The sequence below is a fragment of the Indicator indicator genome, chromosome 16, assembly GCF_027791375.1.
Source record: "Indicator indicator isolate 239-I01 chromosome 16, UM_Iind_1.1, whole genome shotgun sequence".
Lineage (NCBI taxonomy): Eukaryota > Metazoa > Chordata > Aves > Piciformes > Indicatoridae > Indicator > Indicator indicator.
The window spans coordinates 11,795,998-11,815,075 of NC_072025.1; the positions used below are offsets into that span (position 1 = coordinate 11,795,998).

The 19,078-nt window shown below is 46.5% G+C and overlaps 1 protein-coding gene across 1 annotated transcript in view; it reads right to left on the minus strand.

Moving 5' to 3' along the window:
* Positions 1 to 17,540, minus strand: part of SHC4 (SHC adaptor protein 4) — a 29,338-nt gene extending 11,798 nt beyond the window's left edge. The window contains exons 1-4 of the mRNA XM_054387943.1: positions 16,962 to 17,540; positions 9,800 to 9,870; positions 2,451 to 2,514; positions 1,413 to 1,532 (exon numbers count right to left, since the gene is read on the minus strand). Coding sequence (XP_054243918.1) covers positions 1,413 to 1,532; positions 2,451 to 2,514; positions 9,800 to 9,870; positions 16,962 to 17,540 — 834 coding nt within the window. The remainder of the gene's footprint in view (positions 1 to 1,412; positions 1,533 to 2,450; positions 2,515 to 9,799; positions 9,871 to 16,961) is intronic.
* Between the last annotated feature and the right edge of the window lie 1,538 nt (positions 17,541 to 19,078).

Consider the following 19,078-nt stretch of genomic DNA (forward strand, 5'->3'; position numbering starts at 1 on the left):
GAATTCAACCACCAACTTCCAACCTGGTCAATATGAAGCTAAATGAGATTGTGAAATGGGAATAACTGGAGACACTGGAAGTATTGCAGTCTTGAGTTATTCATGATTCTTAAAATTACCAACACATTTGTTTAAATGCCTTGTGTATAGAATAGTGATGTTTTTACAAACAGGTTCCACTAATACTCTGATCATGCTCTCTCTCACTGCTAGCACCACACTGCTACCTGGTAGAAGCTACACTACGAGATCAAGCATCAGTTTTTCTTGGTTTCAAACACTGTCTCATCTCTGGAGACAAACTGTTGTTTACTATAAAATCCAGGACAATAGATCATGCAGGAGTGAACACAATGAAACATGCTGCTGGCGCAAGAATACAATAAATGGGCTTTTCCATTTGCAAAGGTTGAGTAACAAAAGACCAAGAGAAAATCTCAAGATGGTGCCATGCACATCCATGTGTGCAGCAATTGGGTACCTCAATGCATTTGGAAGGATACCTGTCCAGCCAGCTTTTGGTCCTGTCACAAGAGGGATCATCTTAAAAGGGCCATACTTTAGCTGCCAACCCCCCAAGTTTCATCCATTTTAGGGAAACCCTTTGCTGCTATACCTGAAAGGAAGGCAAACCTGGTGCCATAAACCCTTATTCTCCTAATACAGAGGTCTAAGGAACAGAAGACCTCTGCGCTCCAAGCACTGCTGGATGTTCAGCATAGCACCAGCTCAGTGCAAAAATTTGTCAGAGCCAGTGAGCCCAAACTACCTCCCTGATGTTCCCCTGCTCCAGCTTAGGAGTGAAGTCTGCTGTTGGCCCCAGGCAAGATCTTTCTAGGAGCTGAAGCCAAAGCTTACAGAGTAATCAGGTGGGTAGGATGAAGCTCCTCAACACATCTGCCAAGAAGGGAGCACAACCCAGTTCCAGTGCAGATCCAGGCCCTTGGGAACACATCTTAATGTAGCCCAGAGACTTTGCATAGTATATCTGATTATGCACATATATTACCCAGCTGTAAAAGAGCTTTGAATGACACCAAAGCCAAGCTCTGACTCATCATTTATATATTTTTCTTCCCTCATCAGATACTCTAGTCAGAACTAGTGCCTTGTTTTTCAGGCACTGTACAGGCAGAGACACACATAGAGAAATAGGTTGCCAAGTGTTTAAGGATGTCTCCCCATTGAAGACACCATCACAAAGAGAAAGTGCATTTGCTGCATATCCAATTCCCCAAAAATGCTCTCCATTTTAAATTCAGAGGCATCAGGTAATTCAGCTTTACCAGGCATGCACAAGAAGGCTAAAGGGTTCTGCTTGTCTTTTGAAGCATCCAGCTAGCTTCAGAAGCCACGAAAAGAGGAGAATACAGTAGCGTGGAGAAAACAACACTGATTTATATGTAATCTACCTGCTGCGTGTCCACATTAATCAAAGTAAGGCTGCTTGTAGAAATGGTCAGCTTTATATTCAGGCCAGAAAACTGAAGGTTACTTTTGCCAAGTACAGAAGACAGAAACTTCACTGGAGGCTGTGAACAAAAAAACAAAGGAAGAAGCTGTCAGCTGAGTCTGTCAGAGGCAGAAACATATCAAAGTCAAGTAGATTTTATGATACCTTATTGAGCATTTCAGTGGAGCAAGGATAATGGCTTGATCAAATGCAAATAGTTCTTCTAACAAATACCAGCTATGAATGAATACAGTACTTGTAGGCAAGGTTTTTATGTCAATATAGAGAAAAAACTTTTAAAGCAAAATCCCAGTGAGTTAAACATTACAGCTGTCTCAGTAATTCATGTATAACGCAGGATTTTTCTGCTGAACTCTGCTTTGTTTCCTGGGGATGAAGTGTGTCTGAGTACATCAAGAAATCCTCTCATGCAGTCATTTTGTCAGGAGCAAGTTCGTTCCTCCCAAGACCCACAGTTGCAGATGGGAATCAGTAAGTTTCACTGGACACGTCCCAGCAGCAAGCACTGACATTGCCCCTTGCTGCACCCCAGTTATTCAATAAGTGATCAGCCCATTAAACACTGCCACTTCAGTTGTGTTTAATTTTTATATACACATAAATGAAATCAGGTAATCCTCCAGTGAAGGAGCTTCTTTTGCAATCCATAAAAACCAAGCAAACAAAAAACCCCACCCATCTCTGACATCTTACCAGCCATAAACTAAAAGCTATAAAGCACTGAGCACTGCAAAGGCTGGTAGGAGCAGGAACTCTGGACAAAACATTGATCCTGAAGAAAATAAGGTAGGGCATGGCATAAGCCCCAGATCGAGCAGGCTAAACAGCCTGTTAAAAGCACTTTCATGTAAAACTGAATTCGGATGGATTAATGTGCATTAACTCCAGCACAGACTGAAGCCTGTTAGGGAATAATGTATCCAGCTTATCTAAAGAAGATATAGAAAATTAATTGTTCAGCTAAACCAGTATTTACCTTCCGCTTTTTTATAGCTCCATTTGTACCTGACACAGCTTCACACAGCCGGCTTATTGCTTCCCTGCAAGGAGAAAAATACAGCACAACACGTTGGATCATTCCACCTGCATCATCTGTAACAGGGCCAGCAACTCTGCAATTTATTGTTATTGTCCCATTTATAAACACTTAAATCTTCTGGAAGATCTTTCAGATATTTTTCTTTCTTCTTCCCTCCCACTGTTAAACCCCCACCTATTTAACCAAATACAGTCATTCAGCAGTCTGGGCTGGGCTGATTCTTTTTCTTCATAAAACACATCCGTTTCACCTAATGAAAATTTGTTATTAAAAAATCCCATCAAGTCACCACAAGAACTGCAAACAACCTAATACCTTCAAATCCTTTTTCTTAGTACAGTTGATTAGTCTCTTGCCCAGCAGCAAAGGGATCCTCCCTGCCTTAATACTTCTTATTGAGAGCAGTTGAGATAGGCCAGTGGCTGCCCCCATTGCCTTTCTGGTGTTTGGAGTTTCTCCCTTTTTTTTTCTTTTCTTTTTTTCTTCAGAAGATGCAATCAGCTTTTCAAATTATTTTTCAAATCTGAGAGTACTGCTTATATCTCTGCAACTCTGGAACGTGTTTCCCAAACTAGATGTCCTTTCCAGCTACCCACTGCTCTCTGCAGGCACCTCTCAGTTAGGGAAGCAGAAGGGTAAGGTGTGAAGCACTCAGTGTTTTGTGGTCTATATCAAAGACAGCTAAATCGCACACTTAAGATAACAGAGTACTGCACTGCACTTATTTTCCACACTTGAACAATGAAAATTCTGATCCACGCTCCAGCAGTTCACTGGTTTGTACTTAAGAGTGGAGCAGGCAACTGCCCTGGTTGAGGTTAGCATGGCAGTGGGAAAGAAACCTTTTGCTGGCAAACACAGCCTTTCCCTGCCTGACACTGATTGTTTTAAAGTCAGTGGGAGACTTGGTGGGCTAGGGTATGCTTAGCAAATTTCTTTAACCTTGCCTGGATATGCTAGTCTGAGCTGCAACCCCGACCTCTCCAGCTGCCCTGGTCTTCTGTGCAGGGCTGCCAGGCTGAGCTGCGCTGCCATCCCCAGACACCCACTCAAGTGTCCTGTCCCATGGTGGGGAATTCCATTTTGAGGCTGGAGTCTCAGCCTTTCTCTCACGGATGAATTAGGGCTTGGACTTTAAAGGGCTGGGATATTGTTTTGTTCTTAAGGGGAAGGGAATTACTTTGTTTAATTATTTGTTTATGTTATTGGATTATTATCCAAAGGGCTAATTAGAAAATGAGCCTGGTCAGGAAACTTTGCCTGTTTTTGAATCCCAGTGTGTGGGAGGAACTTGCCACTGGGCTTCATTTCCTGAGAAAGCTTTAGTTCAGAAGGGCTAAAATATACCAAGAGACCACACAATGGCAAGAAGCTCCAGCCATGCCCCACAAAGCAGAAGTTCCCCAGTGAGGAGTGTAGTCTCCCCAGGATCCTGTGTCATGCCCAGGGTACAGACTGGACCACAAGTAAAGCCAGCACAGCGCCAGTGAGCCACAGCATCGCTACTGTCTCCTGCTCGGTCCCCCATGGACAGTGCTATGCTGAAAGCACTGAAAATCAGCGATGCTAAGTAGAATCTTCCTGTCAAGGAACATCCTGAGAAACTCAACCTGGAGACTGTCAAATGAATGAAGACCTCACTCACAGCAAAATAATAAAAGTGCAATTAATATGTTCTGAGTGAAAACAGCAGGGAAGACGAGGAACCTCATCATGGGCTACACAAGATTGGTCAGAAACAGTGACTTTTAAACATTGCCTTTTTTTAGCCTTTTAAAGCAAAGCACTGCACCCTACACATCTGAAAATAAGCTTTTGAAGCAAATTTTTCATATCCTTCTTGTTTAGCTCCTGTTTTATTTAGCTGTTGCCAATACAAAGGCTGAAATTGAAAAAAAAAATGGGAAAGGCATCCTGCAGGATGATCTTGCAGATTCCAATAATCAGCTTGGAAAATGAGAGCTCATCTTCTCATTCAATATTAAAGGAAATTAAAATCAGAGCCAAGACATTAAAGGCTGCTTGGAGCCTTCAAGTCTAGCTCTACCTAGAAAGAAAACCAGATACAGAACAAATTGGAAAAACAGGGAAGTCGTCTATTTTGGTGACAAATGAGTTCTCACTTCAAGCAATCCATATGGAATGAGGAGTTGTAGGCAAAATTGCCAGCAACAGACCCTGTTCCTGTACAAGCCACTTCATCGCTCTCTGAAGCACCTGTCCAGCAAAGAGGAACCCAAAAGTAGGCACACCATTTCTACTTAACAGTTTCTATTACCTCTGTTTGGTAGGAGAAAACATATTCTCACAGATTTTTCTTGCTGAACATTTCTGGGTGGTTTTCCAGGTGATCTAACTAACTTCCTCAAATGTTACTTGAAAAGTATGAAAAGCAGTAGTTCGTAACACCTTGCTACTACAACTAAACACTTCTAAGTGTCAGTTTTTTCCACAGGACAGGTGGACCTGAACTAGAAACTGCACTATACATTAGGAAGTAAAGAAGCTGTAGATACATCCACAATAAACTGAAGTAGGATTTACTGTATCTGTGCTTTCATCCTGGAAGTCTGCTATTAATTCATGCTTAAAGCTGTTCCATTTTCAGTTGCTTGTGCAATCTCTTCTTTTAGACATTCTGGATGGCATATACCTGTGTAATTAATCACCTTGGTCCTGAGTGAATGTGCAACCTTTATGGGTTCTGGCATTTGCTTGTCTTGTTTGATATCTTCCAAATCTGAGGCAGTACAGAAAATGTGGCCTTGTTATTCCAGTCACGTTGCTGCTATTTCTTTCTTTCCTCCTTATCATTCATCCCAAAGCAAAACACTTTGGAGTTACTTTTTTATATATATATTTCCTTTTAAAACATCCTGAAGGAGATAACTCCACTTGTGTACTCTGCAGTAGCTCATCTCAACTATGGGAGCCACAGGGTGAAATCAGGAAAACTGTGAGGAATTTAAATTGTTCTTGTAGTTTAAGGCAGAGAAAATATTGATCCTTTAATCCTCAGCCATATTCTGCCATTTGAAGTGGAGTGACTGTCTGTCAGTCCTGCAGTGCCCACACCATTACATAAACTGATCATTGTTTCATTGACAGAGTTTTCACTTTTCATAGTGAATGGAAGAGATTTGGGTCAGCTCTTTTCACCATCCTGAAAAATATTACTTTGAAGCACTTTGGTCCCCACGGCTGGCAGCAGCAGCAGGCCTACCACAGAAGCAGAGGTCCCATTCATTGCCTCAGCAGATGCCCATCCATTGCAGACAGAGTTTCCCAAGTGTTATTCTATTGGGCAGTAGTTCAGTGAGGATCAAGGCAGGCACAGTTCCCTACAGGCACCTCTGCAGAATCCAGGAGGTGGGATGGGGAAGCATCTTTCTTTGCCTGGGACACTGAGGCTCCTGAGCATGTAACTGTAGGCAGCTCCCCACCTCCTGGATTGACACGCACTTAACCAGGACAGTGCCACATTTCCAACACAGCGGAATGCTGTAGGAACTGATGGCACAGGGAATTTTTGCTTTCTCACAAAAAATCTGGTGCAGACCCCACCCCTATGCTCCTTCTGCCTGCTGGGTTAGCAGCCAGACACCTGACCAAGCTGCAGCCACTTGGTAAGGGCTCAGCAAGCACTGGAGCAGGAGGTAGTGACAAGGACAGCCGCATTTTTGGCATCCATAAGCCTTTAGATCAGCTCACCTGTACAGGTTTTCTCTGGGTTTGCACCTTTGGAGCAACACCCGCAGCAGACACCCAGGAGAGCACTATGCTGGCAGTAACAGTGAGCCTCTTTGTTTATTGTTCCCCCAAATGAGAGTAAAAGACGAGAGAAGGGCTGATGTAAGCCAGCAAGCATGCTGTTGAAGATTTGCTTTTAAGCATCTAGAGTTCTGCCTACACCATCTAACAGAAAGGGATTGTGTGGCTCAACAAAGTTGAAATTAATCTTCCAAACAAAGCCAGCCTTCTTCCACCAGCCCTCCCCAGCAGCACAACTCAGATGCCCTTTGCTGCCTGACCATTTTCGAGTTTGCAAGTTAATGCCCCAATCTGAGACACTGAATTCTTTTTCCCATAAATGCCCAAATACAATGACTAATAATAAGCCTGATTTAAGAGATGTGCAAGAGAAAAAAAGCAAAGACACAACCTGCCACAGCACAAGGGCAACAGCCTGAACACATGTTGCATGTTTATGGGTGCATGCAAAGCCTCTCAAGCAGAGAGGTTATTTCTTGGCATTACTCTTGTCATCTACATGGAGTCTAGGATCACGAATTTCTGCAGAATGGCAGGGATAACCTAAGAATGTGTGAATTGGGTCACAGGCAGGCAATAGCAGAAAGCTGGAAAAGAAAAATGCTGTGACAAAGTCTCCTCTGCCTACACCCCCCAGCAGAGTCATCATTCAGTGCCTGGCCCTTCCCTTGTTATGCTTGCAGTCATTCAACCTGATGGCCATACAACATCTCTGCACCCCATGGTCATTCCTAGCACTGGAGAGGCCACTTTCTGCCTTCCCCAACACTGGAGCTGGCTAGCAACTGAAAATTTAAGTCCAGCAAGAAACTAGGAAAAAACCGTCCACAATCCTCAGTTTTGTCTCCTCATGGCACTTCGCCAAATATGAGTTTGTTGATCTTTCTAACACTCATGTGAGATAGGTACAGAATATGTTTCATTCTAGAGACCAAGACACTGAGAATGCAAATACACATAAAGCAGGGCAGGGAGCAGACATCATTAGAGATCCTCTCCACTTTCAAACAGAAAATGCCTCACTGTTAGTGAAATATCACTGGAGTAACAAAAATATTTTTTAACCCCCCGGAACAAATGATGGAGATTATTAAAATGGGATAATTTCCAATAATTCCTTGGTTGGTGCACTGTGTATGCCATCTATAAACTTACTCCCCCAGGAGAACAACAGGGGAATAATCAATATTATCTCCGCTCCAGTCAGCGTGTCATCGATCGAACTTTAACGTTTGTACGCATGAGCTCAGCACTTCAGCATTTGGTTTGCAAACAGTTTAAGGTTTGAATTTCTCATGCACAGAAGAGCTCATTCAGGTCAGCAGTGGCTTTTTAATTTTTTTTTTTTTTTTTAGGTGATGGAAACATTTCAATTGTTAAGTTTTCACGCAGTTGGTGTTAACAAAACCTTACTATTTAGGCCAAATTTAAGTTGGCAAGCTCTTTGTCACAGTAATTCATCTTGATTGTTTTCCAGACAAACCATCCCAAGCTCCATATTGTACGTGCAGCACCATACATACTGCCTGTCTTGCAAACGGGAGATAACCTTGCTCCTTGGCAGAGGCTGCTGAACACAGCAGCTTGGTCTGAATGCCCCAGGCTGATTGCTGTGGGCTGTGTGTCCTACATGGCTCTTCTTGATCAGTAAACCACTAGGCTGAGGGAAGCGTACCTGTATCTCAGGCACTTCTTCAGGCAGTCATGCAGGAACAGGGTGAGCACATGCTTATACTGATTGTAATGTCAACAGTGGCTGATTTTGAATATAGAAAGAACCATGCAGCTTCTGAGTGTGGTATATAGGCATTGAAGGACTCAAGTTTTTCAGTTCCATCCTTTTAACTAAGTCTAGAGCCAAGAGATAGAAATGCAACACTTGTCTCTTCACATGCCTTCCCTTTCTCTGGAATTTCTTTGATACAAACCTTTGAGGAAGCAAAAGAGCATCTGTAAATCATCTGCCAGCAGGAAGGAAGAGTTAAGCAGGCACAGGAAGCTTTAACCACACTCCTGGCATCCTCAGCAGGAACCCATGCCAGAAAAATAGTTGAGCAAAATGTCTTAAGGCCAGGACAAAACACTCTGCACTCACCCATCCCTCCAAAAAGCCTTCTGCAGTGCTGGGATACTGGGTGGCTAATGGGGCTGCCCAGCAGAGCACTACATGTGGCTGCTGGACCATGAGGAGACCCCAGCAGCACACAGCACTCTGAGCTGGGATGAGGGTGCTTGTTTTGACAACTCAAACATGCCTGCACCAACAGACTTAAAGAAGTAAATGTAAAAATAACACTGGGATTTGGTAAAAGTTCCTGACAGGACATTTCAGCAACGCCACAGGTACGTGTCTATCACTTCATCTAACAGCCTGCAACTGGCAGAGATCTGCAACAGAAATTGCAAACTTTTCAAAAGACCACAAAATATTTCATGTTTCACATTCAGTTGTATCTGAGAGCAAAATATTCATCTTTTTTCTGATCTCCACCCTAGAAACTCTGGCCTGCAGTACAGCTGGAAACGGCTGTATTTCAATATGTTTTCCATCCGCTTCCAGCTGAGCCTGTCCTCAATGCAGATGGGGTCATACAATGCCATACCTTACAGAATCAGAGACTCACAGAATGACAGGAGTTGGAAGGGACCTCTGGAGATCATCTAGTTCAAACCCTGTGCCAAAGCAGGTTCACCTAGAGCAGGCTGCACAGGAACATGTCCAGGTGGGTTTTGAATCTCTCTAGAGAAGGAGACTCCACAACCTCTCTGGGTGACCTGTTCCAGTGCTCTACAACCCTCTAAGTAAAAAAGTTCCTCCTCATGTTTAGATGGAACTTCCTATGTTCACGTTTGTGACCATTACCTCTTTTTCTGTCACCTGAAAAAGACTGGCTCCACCCTCCTGACGTTCACCCTTTAAGTAGTTATAAGCAGTGCTAAGATCCTCCCTCAGTCTTCTCTAGGCTAAAAAACCCAACAAAGTCTCTCAGCCTTTCTTCATAAGATGAAGTGATGATCAAAAACCATTAGATGACCTTGCTCGACTGAGGGACCAATGGCACTTTACACGTCAGGTGTGAAGAAAAATTGCAGGGAGCCCTGTGAGCACACCTTGGCCACCCACAGTTGTGGCAGCACTCAAGGGTCCACCCTGTGTGTCCTGGGCAAGCTGTGTGGGCAGCATTGAGCCACCTGCATGGCCTGGCTGCTGCTGACACCCAGCTCGCTAGGCATGTCCACATTGTGCTGCCACTGCAGGGAGTGGGGGTCTCTTCATCCAGAACAGGAACTGGGAGAGATATTAGGTCTGTGGCTGAAACAATTCATTTCCCAATGCAAATAGCCTTTTGTAATGATAAAATAACTTAAATCATCACTTGGGGAAAAAACAAACCAGACCACGCAAACTCCTATTCAAAACTGTGTCACAGCTTGGCATGCACCCTTGGCTTTATACAGAAATTAGCACTTGGGCTTTTCATTCTTGGGCTGAATTTCATTTGGATACCACCTACCTGGTGACTTGTGTTCGTGTGCCAAAGTCCAGGGACCTCATTGACTGCAGCACTTCAATACAGCCCATGTACTAGAGAAAAGAGAGACAGAGAGAAAGGACTATGTTAATACTAACACACAAGTAAGACGAGGATCATAAAAGGAAGCAAATGTGATTTCAGTCCACTAAGTATATGCAGAACCACAGACTAAATGGAAAATCAAATCAGCCATTCTAAAGCTGCTTCCTAAACAGATCTTGTTTTACTGGAAAGTGAAGAGAAAAGCAATAAAGATACCAGTGGCTTCAACAACATAGAACACACAAAAAAGCAAGGCACTCTGGGGACACAAAATCCAATCATTCCTTTTTTTTCCAATTCTGCTTATTCCCACTGATTAGCCTGTGGCACTGAGCTGGGAGGAATGCATGAACATTGGAGGGAGCAGAGGGGCTCTGAAAGCCCCACAGGACCAATGCGCTCAGATCCCCTGTGCAGAAGAGCTGAATGTCCCCTCAGAGCAGTGGGAGGCATTATTAGTCATGAGCAAAACCACTGGCTCCATGCTGCTGCAAGCCTGATGACAAATAACCTCTGCAGAAGATGAAGGAGATAGAGCAATTCCAGCTCATAGCAACAGCTCTGTAAGAGCTGATCTGGTTTAAATTAGAGGCTGACTCCCACACTTTTGTTGCATGGGGCAGAGCTGGGGGCTTTTCTATACTAATTTAAGATTTGCATAGGTGTGATTTTGGGAACCATCAGGAGCGTGATGGCATTGTCAGCACATAGATTCCTCTGATGTCATGCACAAACACGTGGAACATTTTCATCTCAATGAATTGTGCTATGCTAAGTCTATCCACTGAGTCTACCTTTCCCAAAGTATATCTTACTAATTCCTTCAGCATTTCTGTTGGTACCCATTCCTCTGCTGTTGAAGCACTTTGATGTCTCCATTTCACAAGGCTGGCATAGATTCAGGTCTCTCAGTATGATCCCCTTTTCCACAATGAATTCTCCAAGAGGGAAAACGCTTTCAGGAGCATCCTGCAGTGCTCACACAGTGCCCATGGGCTGCAGTGACAGCCTGCCTGCCTGTGCAGAAGGTAAAAGCCTCTGTGATATAGCAGACAACCTGGAAATCCCAAACAGGGACATGCATGCTCTGTCCTCTTCTGAATAAAGAGAAGAAGCACTCTTTGTCCAGAGACAGACATTATACTTTCTTCCTCTTGATCACCTTGCTTGTGAATCAATTTTTCTGCTGGGCCATTCAAAATGGATTGGATATAGGTATCTGTTTCAGCTTTGGAGACTTTCAGAAGTGAACATGTATTAAAAAGAGAACATTATGTGTGCAGTCAAGCAGGGATTCCACAACAATTGTATTATCTCTATTTTTGGTTTCTTTCCAAATAGCAATGTAACCCTCTGGAGAGCTCCAGAATTAGGTCAGAGACCTGGAAGGACATCAATAAGAATATGAATGGTTAGCAGAACTGCTTCCCTAATGAACGTTTAATGACTTTGTAAAAGAGCTATCTTACTTGGTAAAGCTATCCCTGCTTAACAGGAACAAAGCAAATGTGGGAAATCTGTCTAGAGCCTCAGTTTGCAGTGCAATGGCAACTTCTGATCCTTTGGCATAAGGTCAAGCATTCTGTTAGTTGGTTGGCTGCTCCTCTATCCTTGAAAAAAAAGATTTAGAGGAGAAGGTGAGTCATATGCTGATAAGTGAGTCCCCACTGCATCCTGAACAGATGCGTGGGAGGCTACTCTAAGCAAAGATGAAAAATCAATACTAGGTTTTTTGCATAAGTGACCCTGAGTGAAGCTGAACTTATCAATGATTTACAAAAGACCTGTTTTTTTCCTTTAAAAGCCTGAGCAGGGAAGTGCATTAACATGGCACCTCATTGCATCTCTCATTTCTATTAGCAGCCATTTGTTATCTAAACCAGCACAGTTAGTAATGCCTGAACCTTTGCATCTCAGTAGAGAGTACAGAGATACAGCAGAGCCTTGGGCAGGGTTATGCCTCAGGACGGGGGCAGAGGAAGTTTGGGTCACAGAGCTGGAAAGAAGCCCCTGGAGCACAAAAAGGACAATGGGATACCAGAGCCTATTCAAGAAAACAAAAGACATGCTCTGGGGAAGAAAGAATAATTAACAAATAAACAAGGAAGATTAACTCCTCCATAGCTGAGTCTGACAAGCAAGCAGCGAGCAGGGTGCAAGAACAAGGGTTATCTCAGAGACTTCTCATGCATTCCAGACCCTAGTTCAGGTGGTGTCCCTCCTCCCCATCCTGTGTACCCCAAACAGCAGCTCCCACAAAAAGCTAGTGGGCTTGGCCAGGGGCACACGGTCAAGGCCAACTCCTGCTTTCCTGCTGCAGGGAAGGTTAAGCTAAAGCAGGACAGCATCACCCCAGGAGAGGAACCTTGCCCCAGTCCAAGCAGTCTGACAAGTGCTTTTGTAACATGGTGATAGCAATACTGAGGTTTCAGAGAAGGTGTCCAAGAAGGTGGTTCAGCTTCCGAAGCCCCACAAAGAGGAGCTTGGCTTAGCTTTGCTGAGCTGCTACAGGAAGCTTGAGACAGGCACAAGGGTGCTGTAACCAATCAGGGATAACAAGCACAGATGTAACTGCAGGATTCAGCTACCTGTGTAAAAATAGAATGCCAACACTGAAACAATCTGAGTGTCAGCAGCAGGATGGAGAGCTCTTGCCAGCATGAGCAACAGCTCTCGGGAACTCTCTCCTGCTGGAAAGGGAACAGCTGCTCTAACGGCAAGATGCACAAAACTGTCCCCTGTGTCCCTGTGAAGAGCTGGGGAGAGCATCAGCACCGGCGATACTTTATCTCTTGGTGTTTGAATCCAGAGGGTGGCCTGGAGCTGGCTGCTGTTTCCCCACACCAGTGGAATGGCAGAAGGTGGCAGGAAGAGACAGCAGTTGCTGAAGACACACACATCTTTTCGCATCTCTTTACAAGCGATGATGGTGAGTGACTGCAAACAGGATGAGAGACTGTGTGGCCTCGAGGAGATGTGAAGGCACTAGGCAGAGCTCATGTGAATAAGCTTTTCAGGCACCCTCTAATCCAGACCCACGTCTTGATTCATTCCCTGCCATAATGCAGTTAGTGGCTCCGGCTCCAGCCTGAATGACAGCCAGTGATTCACCCGCAGAAATGGTACCAGGACCAGCACACCGAGCTCCTAATTAAGCAATACAGCTGTAGCCTTGCAATTTTACCTATTAGTTAACTGGCAATCATTCATGTGTGATGCCAAGAGCAGCTCCCACAGACCCCATGGCCCACTAACAAAAAATCCAAGTGACAGCACTAGCTTGCAGAGACAGCCAGGTAACATGCTGCCACCGAACAGTCTCTATCCAAACAGATGTGAGACCAGGTTCAGATTCCCTAAAGTATAACCCTGCTGCCTAGGCAGAAACTGGTCCCAGGCAGCAGTGCTCTATGTGCCCTAAACCACACACACACACACAGAGAGAAAGGAGCAGCTGCTCCAGGCTGACTTGTCACACCCTCCATGGGCAACAGCAGTGGTCAGGTGTCCACATATGCGCATTCAGGGCACACTTCATGTCACGCTCCTTTCACTCTTTAGACATGCAACTGATCTTATATATATATATGATGGCATACATGCCATCAAACTACTAGCAGAGGATCAGCCTGTATATTGGTATAATTTCTCTAAGACAAAGAATGCCACAACCAACCTGTATCATATTTCATTGTAACACCATTATACTTCAAAATACCTGGCAACCACGTTTCCTTTCCATATGTTAGTTAACTAGCCCATTTTAAAGCCAATCTGAACATCACCTCTCAAGGACTCATGCATTATTAATTTAAGCTCAGGCACAGAGCCCTACTCCACATTAGGTCTAGCAACACCATCCTGCTGATTCTCACAGGTGTCAGAGGGGCCACTGGTGCAGCACAGTGCTGAAAGCCAGGTCATATCCTCCTGCTTGGGAGGAGCTATGTCCCTGGCATTCTCCAGTGAGCAAAAGCAGGGATGGTAATTGCCTCTTGGAATATTCCTGAGGCTGGTTACAGCCATAATGAACACCAGCTGAAGACATGAGTGCTCTGGCCACTATGGGCACCATTTAGAGCCAACCTTGGCTCTAGATAGGCAGGACTGTGGAAAGGCACATACCAGCTAGAATGTGAACAAGGACAAGGTTAATAACCATCTTGTAAATCCTGCAGCAAACCACACAAAGTATGTTTGGAAAGATAACACTGTGAGAATCAGAGCTCCCTGGGCTCCTATTAAAATATTCCTGTCTGGGCTCTTTCTTATTCACTAAAGCATTTTGGTGGAAGAGGTGCTGTTGCAGATCTGAGCTTCCTTACTGGAGCCAGGTGACACATGGCCATGACACAGGTGCTAAGTCACCACCAGTCACAACAGCCACGGCTGCCTCCCAGGGAGATGCAAGGAGACCAGCACTGCCTCTTCTTAAACCAAACCCAAAAAGACAATTTTTGCCTCACTCCAGTCTGCAGGGGACAGCTGGATATCCTTCAGCATCTTGTTGCCTTTCTAAACTAACTGTGGAACCTTTCCAGGTAAGTGCCAAATCCTCTGCAGACTCTGAGCAACCCCTTTTAAGGCCAAAGATTGCTGGCCCCATAACACAGACCTGCCCTTCCTCCTGAAATGGTCTCTGGGGAGATCCAAACAATCCCACACCCTAACAGGGCATGAGAAGCTGCACTGGGACAGCAGGTGTTCCCAAATATCATAGGAAGGAGAGCAAGGGCATAGGGATCAGAAGGACTGGGGTAAGGATTGGAGTAGTTCCCACAGCTCTCCCCCTCTGCACCACACTCCTGCCATGCTGCAGCCCTGTGCTCCTGGCTGCTTCCCAGCCTGTCTGAGGCTTCACCACCAGCTTCCTGAGGAAATAAGCACCTTGCCTGTGCACTGATGCTGAAGATACAAAACCTCTAGGCTACTTATTACTGACCAACTCATTATTAAAGGGGCTGGTTGAATAAACCAACAAGAACTTGTCCAGAACACATCAGCAATGCTCTTGGGGCTGGCTCTCCTGGGGCTGGCTGCTGCAGACATATGGCCATGGAAGCAACAGTAGCAGGAAGATGCAGGGGAAAAACATTCCCCTGTTGCACTGGGAGGTTCCTGCCAATTACTCCCTTTTAGAGACATTCTCCATGAAATAGGGTGACTTCCAGAAAGACCAGCAGAAAAGCATACTGGAAATACAGCCTGGAGAGCAGCAGGAAGGTACAAGCCCTTCCCCATTTTGCACAACATTCCCATACAGTCATCCTCTTTTTTCCCCTTTCCTCCCCGTCTTTCTCATGTGCTCCCCAGCAGGTGACACTTCAGAGCCTCTGCTCTCAGCTCTGCACCACGACAGAAACACAGGAAATCCCCCCTGCTATCCATCATCTCCTCCCCGTGTTAGAAACTGCCTCTGGCATTAGCACTTCAGCACAGGCTCCTCTGTGGGCTGGCCAAAAGCATAGCACCCAGAGCTGTGGCATCCCCTGTGCTGTCACTGCAGGTCACACCCTATGTCTTCATTCATCCCTTTCAGAAGCCTGCTGGTGTCAAAATCTCAGCAGTTCATTTCAATACAAGAATTTGATGAAAAGCATGGACATATGTCAGCATGATGACACAGCACATCCCCTCCCTTCACCTGCTGCACCCCAGTGAATGTCCCACAGCCTCCTCCAGCTCCACTCACAGTGCTGTGCTGGGACAGCATTAGCTTGCAGCCAACATCCCATCAAACCAGCCGTGCTGCTGCTGCTGCTGGACACCATGAAGGCATCTCATTCCTGCCTGGGGAAAGGTGAACATGGTTATTTCCCCATGTTGCTCATCTCCCCTCTAACTTGCCTGCCCTCCTGCTACATTTGGATTGATTTTTCTTGACCTTACTTCTTTCTTTAGATTTTCCTGCTTGCAAAATATCACAATAGACAAATTTTGCATGGCTTATGGCCTTTTTATTCCTTCTGGTGCATTTTGATACCTACTGTACATCAAACTGAGAGCTCACAAACACACACTCTTATGACCCTACCTGCAGCCCACCAGGAGGGATAGATGCTGATTAATAACCCCTTGCACAGCTTGCTCCTGTGGTCTCCCTTACACGTCAGAGATGGCTATGAGGGCTGTGAGAGCTTTCTTCTCCCTCAGCCAGCTCAGCCATTACAGGAGTATTTCTGAAGCAGGCTTAGACTGCCTTCTCTACTATTTCCCTGTGGTCTGCACTGGCTCCCTCTGTGCAAGCAATGGTCAGTTTTTGCCTGGGAGCACTTTTGACAAATTAATTGTAAGCACTAAAATGTGCAGGGTAAAAAGTTTGAAGCATAAAGAAGAAAGCAATGGTAGGCAAATGGCAAGGCCTGGTCACAGAAATATAAAGTCCAGAGAGGAAAAGAAAATCAGAAAGCTCCAAGTACTGAGCCCCGAAGGCATGATGTCCTCTCAGCCACTGACTGGTAATTACAAGATGATACCTGCCAACACCAGTCCACAACATGAAGAACACCCAGAAAGGCTATTTCAGAATGTCTTCGGAAAAAATAGGCAGTTTTCTGTACCCTGTCATTATCAAAAAGAAAAGACATAGCCCTGTAACATCAAAGGGGCTGGACAGCTTTTACATCCTGCCCACTCACCTTCCAGGGCAGGAGGCACAGGTGTGAGGCACTTCAGGCAGCAGCTGTGGTCCAGCACCTCTCCCACACCCTTCACAACAAATACATCAGTGGCATGGGCCAGCATGCCCCTCATGCCCAAGAGCTGCTCTGCAAAGGGATGGGAAGCCATGGGCTTCTCTCTCCTACATAATTTTCAGACCAGAGCAACCCCTGTCTGAACTGCAGCTCAGCTGCACTCCTCAGAGAGTTTGAGGATAGTCTTTTGGAAATGAGTGTTGTGTAATGTGTGGGAGAAGCTGTGGTCTTTTTACCTCCCTCAGCGAGACACCACAGCCCCACATACATCAGGACACAGGAAACAGGTGGCAGAAGTCAGTGTTTTGGGGTACTGTTGTCACGAGAGTGAACACAAAGTCACCCTGCAGCCACCTGAGCAGTTTGCTTGGTCAGAGAATGGAAACCTTGTGAGAATTACTCACCCGCACGCTGTAGGTTGTTGCCGGCTCCCCCACACCCTCGCCGCTCTGCGTGAGGCTCCTGTCCTGCCTGCCCACAGGAGCTGCCTCCTCAGCCCCTTGCGTGGTGCAGTCACCTGATGGCTTTGGGTTTAGGGCCAGCTTGTCCAGGTCAGGCTGTGGATAAGAGGCTGAGAGGCAGCTGATCTCAGGTGAGGTTGGGCTGCTTGGGATGGTAAAACACTCTGTGAGTTTAATCCGTGGCACTTCTTTCATTCCCAGACAGAAGCTTTTCAGTCCCAGCAGATTTGATGGGTTGGCAAGTTTAATGTTAGCCATCCGGGGGAACAGTGTGCACAGGGTGGTGCAGGTGTCCTGTGGCCCCAAGGAGACATCTTCTGTCAGTAAATTAGGTGTCGAAGAATGGGAAGAGGAGGAAGAACCTTTGATATTTAAAGATGTATTTTGTGTACCTTCATCTAGGGATGTTATGGAATCATTCCTGAATCGACTGTACTTAGCCCTGTGCAGCATTCCTGGATGTCTGAATAACCCTACATACAGGATGTGTCCACCGAGGCTCTGCTGGTTGCGTTCTCTCATAGCCTTGGCACTTCTGTAACTGGATACTCTTGCATAAATTGGCTCTTGCAGGTAAATTACATGGAGATCAAGAAAGTCAAATAATAATAAATAAAAATACCTATTTGGTGATTTTTGGTGACTACCCCTCGAGTGGTTTGTTTTCCTCAATGGATGAGGCTTAAAACTGCATGGACATCTGGTATTCTGTAAGGAGGAATAAAAGCAGCACACAGGAAAGCACAACAGTGGTACAGCAGCTTAAGCTGAAGACCTGCTACCCAAACCTGCCTTCCCGGCTGCCTCAAGCCAGGCATTAAATCCCACCCAGCTCTGAAGACTCACAGTTGTAGCAGCAGCATCGCTAATCGCAGTCCTGGCCGCAGAGAAAGCTCAGGCATATTCCACACAAAGCAGAGCGAGAGCTACAGGCTCCAACATCTTTCCAGAGCGGTATGAACCCCGTAAGGTGCCCAGCTCTCTGCATTTTCACCGCCGGCTGCCCCAGGGCGAAGAACACCGCTACGCTACAACGCTCCTGCCCCGCGGCCAGGCACGGGGAAACAGTGACCAGCGCTGGCGGCTCTCAGTGCCAGTCTCGCTAATTCCTGCCGGAAAAGTCCTTCAGCACCATAACCCAAAAAACAGCGGGCCACTGCCGCGCCTCCTCCGCCCTTCCCCGCGGGGCAGCAGCCCGCAGCTCCCGGGCCGCCTCCGCCCCAGCCGCCGCCGGTTTTATGAATGAAGTGTTTTTTGTGAATGAGGCTCGGTGCGTGCAGGCGGACAGCGCCGTGAATGGCGCTCGGCGGGCGGCCGCGGCCCGGCGGCCCTCGGGGTGCGCCTGACAGCCAATCGCCGCCCGCTACCGGCTCACGCGCCCTCAGAGCGTGGGGGCGGGCGGGACCCTCTGGACGGTGCCGAAAATCCCGCAAAACCGCCTTGCGGTGGCGAGCCCCGGCCCCTGCAGCCCCAGCTCCTTCTCCTTCGGCGGCGGCACTGGCACCATCAAGGGCCGGAGCCGGGACTGCCGTGCCCCCGGGTTGCCCGCCCGGCACCGAGTGAAGGACAGCTCGGCCCAATCCCCATCCCCGGAGGGGAAAACTGGTTCCAGCGTGGGTCTCAGGCAGCGAACGCAGCCTGCTGGGTCTCATTCCTCACCGAAACTATCTGGGCTCCCAGCACAGTGAGCTCGGCTCCCTGTGGGGCTTCGACCCCTCGGGTAGCGCGGGGGGAAGAGAAACGCCACGCTGCTGGGGTCAGACCGGCACAACGGGCTCGATTCTCTCCCCGAGCTGAAATCTTTCCTCTGGCTAGGTTTTCGATACTGGGTTCACCTTCCTGCTGCTGGCGGTGGTGCCAACCTCACTCTCTCACCTTCAGTGCTGTAAATCAGCACTGGTAGGTGAGGAGAGGCTGTGCTTGCCCCGTGGCCTGGTCATCACACAATGGTAATATGCTGGGCAAAGAGAGCAAAACACAACCATTGCATTTTTTCTCTCTTGTATGAAAGCTGATATTAATCCAAAAGATGTCAGAGTTGTTGCAATCAACCAGGGAAA